The following is a 6160-nucleotide window of genomic DNA, read 5'->3' as shown; positions in this document are numbered from 1 at the left end:
CCATTGTAAACTATAGGGTACTATAGTATCTGTAGGGTACTATAGTATCTGTTTAAAAAAGTTAAATCTGAAACGTTTCAACATTTTTTTGTTTTGTTTTTTGTTTTTTTGAATGTCCAGAGGACCAGATTTAACTTTTTTAGATTTTTCTACCTGGATTATTGAGCATGCATCAGGATATAGTATCTGTTGTTTCTGTAGTCTACAATAGTACCTATAGTTATTGTAGTATACTATAGCGTACTATAGTATTTGTAGGGTACTATGGTCTGTACTGTAGGGTAGGGCTGGGTGATATGGACTAACATTAATCTCTCAATATTTTAAGATAAATGGAGATGTACGATAATGATACACATAAATATTTTTTCTTTCCATAAAGTAATAACAAAAATATATTTCTGAGCTTTGTCCCAGTTGTCACACAGACACATTCTTTAACAGCTGTTACTCAAACTGGTGCTAAATGCTGACAAAACCAAAGGGATGTTGTTTTCAAACAGGAAGTCGTTCCCAGCAGTTCTTCTTCACAACAACCGTCTTTCTACACAACCATCCCATGCCGTCTGGCCACGCCCTCCCCTGCCACAACCTTACAGTCTCCAGTCTCCCTCAGGTTTCTTCTTCTACACAGAATGTAATCGACCTGCGTACTCCTTCCTCCACTCTGATAGGTCACTCTAGGCTCCTCCCTCTTTTGGAAACAGGTGTTGACTACAGCCATTTCCATTCTCTTGGTGAAATCCACCACCATCTGTTCTTCCTGGTTTCTTTCCTTGACACCAAACCTGCCCATCACTTCCTCATCCTCTGTTTCCTTCACCAACATGTCCATTCAGGTCTGCTCTCATACTACAGATTACTACAGATTACTACAGGTCACTACAGCTGTAGTAATCTGTAGTCAGTGAAGGTGTTTTGCAGACAGGTGACCAACCTGAGTTTCAAATCAACAGAAACTTTCTCACCTGAGATTCCAGTCAGTGCTGTGTTCAAGGACTGTCTGGAAACTGTAGCTTTAGACTTCTTGCTGCTGACCTGGGACCAGTTCTAGTTCAGACTGAATGAGTGATGGGCGGAGCAGCCAATCAGAGGGCAGAGGTTCTGATCATGTGACTGTTGGCAGGTGCTGAGGATGGAGGCTCCTGGAGGACGAGAGCAGCTCTGTGTCCTCCTGCTGGGAGGGGAGGAGGGGAAGAGGAGGGACGTGGGCTGCCAGTGGGAGAGTCCTGAGGAGGAGCGGCGGAAGGAGGTGGGCTGTCAGAGCGACTTCACGGAGACGAGGGACGCCAGCGTCCAGGTGGACCTGCTGACTCAGCAGCTCAGCTGGACACACTCAGGTGAGGACGGAGGTGTCCTCGTCTGGACCTGGACCAGGTCTTTGTTCACCTCCACTTCAGCTCTGGGGCTTTGGTTCTGAAAGTCAGGCTTTTTAAGCGATGCTTTTAATTTGAAACTTTACACATGTTTAATTTTAAAACAGGCTTTTATTTATTTGTATGTTTTTATTCTGAAAATCTGACATTTATTATGAATCTGGTACTTTTATTCTGAAAAAAGTTTTATCCTGAAAGTTATGCTTTTATTTAGAACTTTGTTCTAATCAAAAGCTGAGCATGTTGGGTAATTTGTAAAGCACCAATGTTGCCATGGAAACCTGAGCGGCTGTGTGTAGTCTTTTTTTTTTTCATTCAACCTTTATTTCTGCAGGTTAGTGTCACTGAGCACCAGAGAGACCGTTTTAAACAAATGATGATGACAACAATAAACATTCTTACAAACACACAAACTGAACAATAAATTAAATCTAAAACAGTTCAGTTTGCTCCTCTGGACATTCAAAAAACAACAACAACAACAAAAAATACAGAAACGTTTCGTCTCTCATCCTGAGGACTTCCTCAGTCTGAGGTGCTGTTTTCAGCTCAGACTCTTAAATAGCACCTTCTCAGAGTGGATCAACCAGTTTGCTGCTGACAACCAGAACCAGCTGATCACATGGTCAAGAAGGACCATCAGCCTAACAATGGATCATTAGCACCTGATGGCTGTTTACTGTTCACAGAGGGCTGAGTGATACTAGCAATCACAACATTGTAAGAGGGGGACAGTTGAACCTGGAGGCTCCACCCCTGTTTAATGATGGACGGTTTCTTTTCACAAAGATGGCCTCCTTTACTCCTCTCTCAAACCATCGTTCCTCTCTGTCCAGGATGTGAACATCTTCATCCCTGAAAGAGTGACCTCTGGCCTGGAGATGAGTGTAGACCTCAGAGTCCTGGCCTGATGATGTTGATCTTCTGTGCTGGTCCATCCTTTTGGCCAGTGGCTGTTTAGTTTCCCTGATGTAAGACTGATCACCCTCCTGACACTGAACAACATACACAACATTACTCTGTTTGTGCCGGGGGACTGGATCTTTGGGACACAATACAACTTTATTTATAAAGCACTTTAAAACAACACTGTTGGCGCGAGGTTTGACTGAGTGACAGACAAGTGGCACGTCAAACACCACAGGCACGTGGTCTGAGAAAGCAGCATCACACACTTCCAGATTAGAACCATTAAAACCATGAGCTAAGACCAGATCTAATGTGTGGCCACATTCTTGTGTTGGACCAGACACAAACTGAACAAAATGAAAAGAATTGATCAGCTGTAAAAAATCTTTGACCAACGGTTTGACAGTGTAGCACGTGGATATTAAAATATCCAGTTATTAAGATCCTGTCATATTTAGGCAGGACTCCTGCCAACAAATCTGCAAAGTCCGTCAGAAAGTCCTTGTTGTATTTTGGAGCACTCAGCACCCGGTGTGAAGATCCGAGCTCAAATAAGTTGAACTCGAAGCTGGAATAAAATGTTAAAGGTGTGATTTGTTTACAGAGACCGCTCTTCCTGTGCACAGTTGCTATTCCTCCTCCACGACCTGTCCTCCTGGGAGAGCTGAAGAAAGGACAGTTCAGTGGCAAGAGTTCACAACAAGCACTGGGCTCACTGGGAGTGCCCATGTTTCAGTTAAGAATAAGAAATCCAGACTGGGGGAGGTGAAGAAGTCCTTCAGAATAAAGGTCTTGTTAGTGATCTAGCATTAACCAGGGCCATGTGAACATGAGATGGAGGGGGGGTGACGTAATCCATCCGAGGAGCTCTGTCCAGCAGCCGCAGGTTGAGATGATTCACCCCGCGTGCACGGAGGCGGGGGAGGGGGAGGCAGCGCACCGGCTGCCCCCCTCCCAGGCCGACAGCAGGAACCTGAGAGGAGCTGTTAGGATCCGAGGAGCGTCACAGGATGAAACTATTAGATGCAGCTCCAAACCCATGAGAGAGCGGCCAACCCCAAACAGGCTTTCAGTCCGACCAGCCGGCCGCTGCGTTTCCCACAGCGTCTGCGTGCAGGTGGAATGGGGGTGTGGCACAGGTGGGACGGCACGTCCGACAGAAATGGAGGGGAAAGTTTTCTGGCCCTCTTCAACAAACGAAGCCAAGTTATTAAAACAGGGTTGAAGATTTAAAGCGTTTGGTGATTATACACCAGCAGAGAGTTGGCACCCTGAATTATAAAAGCAAAAAACAATGAAGGTTTGCAGAGAGGCAAGCCGAACACACTGGCGCCGCCATCTTGAACCACATCAACCAGTCTTTAATGTATTTTGGGGTTTAAAAGCCACTGGGACGTTATGTTTAGAAAATAAACGTCTCAGTTTCTCTGATACTCCCTCAACATCTGGAATGACCACTGGTCTGGGTCTGGGTTCCTCCTTTTCACCTGTTGGCTGACTGGAGTCCTGTTTGGGTTTCTTCTTTCAGGAAGGCCCAGTTAGGATATCCACATTGATCCAGAGCCTGTCTTGTGTGGGATTTCTCCTTCTGCCTGGCTCCTGAGCTAGTGGGGACGCTGTCTGCTCTGTGGTGTCATCAAATTATACAGAGCGGTGGAGAAAAATATATAATAATTTAATAGTTTTATGATTTTTATTGTTTGAAAAAATATTTTCACATATTTTGTATGATGTCCTGTTTGTTTTATAAGCTCAGACTAAATGAGGTCACTGCATCGTGTCGTATCGGACCAGAAAATCCTGGTATCGAACAACACTAGTTCTGACAGCAGGTCACCTGAGGCCCGTCAGCCTGCAGTGAGACAGAAGATCAGGGCTCAGAACCTGCTCAGAACCGGGCCCAGGTCGGTCTAACACATGTTCTGTCTGCAGGTTCTCCTGCGATGCTGCTGCAGTGTCTCACGGTTCGACCCGACGGATCAGACGGCGGCGCTCTGCTGCAGCACTGCACCACCAACCGTACCAGAACCAGAATCATTCGACCCGCTGTCAAACTCTCTGATGAGCCCACTCAGACCAGAACCAAAAGAGGGCCGCCACTTCAGTATTCTGACACCACCAGGCCACATGCGGCTCGCCGGCGCCGCCGCAGGTCACCTGACCTCCAACAGGAGGAGGAGGACGCAGGTGATCCCATCTGGACTCCAACAAGAGGTGAGACAGAACCAGAACTAATGAAAACCATTTAAACCCGTGCTTCATCTGAAGTCCTCACTAGCTGCACCCGAGAACCCAGAACCAGTACCAGTTCTGGGTTGTGTACCAAAGCTGCTGGAAGTCCAGTCAGAGCCATCAACATGTGACGAGACGTAACCAATAAAACCGAACGGGTTTTAAAATGTTTCTGTGAGAGTGTGACAACTGTCAATCATCTGAGTGTCTCCTCCCCTCAGGCTCCCAGCATGCACCTGTGCAGACGGTGAAGCTGGAGCCCGGCAGCTCTGTGTGTGAGGTGTGTGGGAAGGTGATGAAGAACAAGTCCAGCCTGGCGCGTCACTCCTTCATCCACACGGGGAACAAACCGTTCTCCTGCCACCTCTGCGAGCTGCGCTTCAACCGCCGCGACAACCTGCAGCACCACCTGGCCCACCTCCACCCCGACGGCGTCAGCAGGCGGGAGAAGCGGCGGGCGTCGCCCTCGTGGCTCTGCGCCGTCTGCGGGAAGACGTTCAGCTGCCGGTCTCGCCTGAAGACACATGAGGTGATCCACTCGGGCGTGAAGCCGCACCGCTGCCCCCTCTGCCCCAAAGCCTACATGAGGGTCAACGACCTGGAGCACCACAGGAAGGTGGTGCACGAGTCCAGCGGCGCCGACCCGACCCAGCCCGCCTCGCTGCTCTGTGACTCGTGCGGCAAAGAGTTCAGGTGCCGCTCGCAGCTCGTCATTCACTTCCAGACGCACACGGGCGAGCGGCCGCACCTCTGTGACGTCTGCGGCCGCAAGTTCTCCCGCCAGTACCAGCTGAAGCGCCACAAGATCCTGATGCACGCCAACTTCAGCGACGGCCAGGTGAGCCCGCGGCTCGACGGAGCCTTCGCCTGCGACGTCTGCGGGAAGCGCCTGAAGACCGAGGCGCTGCTGGACGCTCACACTCAGACCCACACAGGCGATAAGCCGCACCGCTGCACCATCTGCCTGCGCGGCTTCCAGCGCGCCGCCTGCCTGAAGCAGCACCACGCCCGCGTGCACCTGAGGGCCAGAGCTGGAGAGGCGCCCACTGCACGCCGGAGGGGCGCTTCCACGCTGAGCGCCTTCTCGTGCCCCGTCTGTGGCAGGGTGTTCCGCTTCCGCTCCCTGCTGGCGAGCCACGCCCTGGTCCACAGCGATGTGCGCCCCTTCGCCTGCGACTTCTGCAGCCGCAGCTTCCGCCGCCACAGCCACCTGAAGAGGCACCATGAGGTGGTGCACGCCAACGGAGCGCGCCCCCCGGAGACCTTCGTCTGCCACATCTGCGGCAAAGACAAGAAGTGCCGCTCGCAGCTCGCCCGCCACATCATCATCCACACCGGAGAGCGGCCGTACGCCTGCGAACTCTGCTCTGCTCGCTTCAACCGCCGCGGAAACCTGCAGCAGCATCGCAGGCGCATGCACGGTGTGGGCGGGCCAGGGCAGGACGAGGCTCCTCCCATCTTGTTTGATGATGACGATGTGATGGCCGACGCTTTGGTTTATAAACAGGAGACCGTGGACGCTGCCGGAGAACTGAGTGTCATCGAGCAGGTAGACAAGTCACGTGACACTGCGCTGAGTGATGATGTCATCGAGCAGGTAGACGAGTCACGTGACACTGCGCTGAGTGATGATGTCATCGAGC

General features: G+C 50.6%; 1 protein-coding gene across 1 annotated transcript; it reads left to right on the top strand.

The window, feature by feature from the left end:
* Window positions 1-1135: 1135 nt before the first annotated feature.
* LOC119429316 (zinc finger protein 436-like) lies at window positions 1136-6156 on the top strand (the record flags this gene model as incomplete). The annotated part of the gene is made up of 3 exons (XM_037696974.1): window positions 1136-1340; window positions 4218-4499; window positions 4739-6156. Coding segments are annotated over exons 1-3 (1905 nt in total), but the record flags the coding sequence as incomplete, so codon positions are not given.
* Between the last annotated feature and the right edge of the window lie 4 nt (window positions 6157-6160).

Source organism: Nematolebias whitei, unplaced genomic scaffold, assembly GCF_014905685.2.
Source record: "Nematolebias whitei isolate Nwh7 unplaced genomic scaffold, NemWhi1 Nwh_scaf_440, whole genome shotgun sequence".
In the NCBI taxonomy this organism is placed as follows: domain Eukaryota; kingdom Metazoa; phylum Chordata; class Actinopteri; order Cyprinodontiformes; family Rivulidae; genus Nematolebias; species Nematolebias whitei.
Note: the sequence above shows the minus strand (reverse complement) of the source record. Positions and strands in the feature narration are given on the sequence as shown.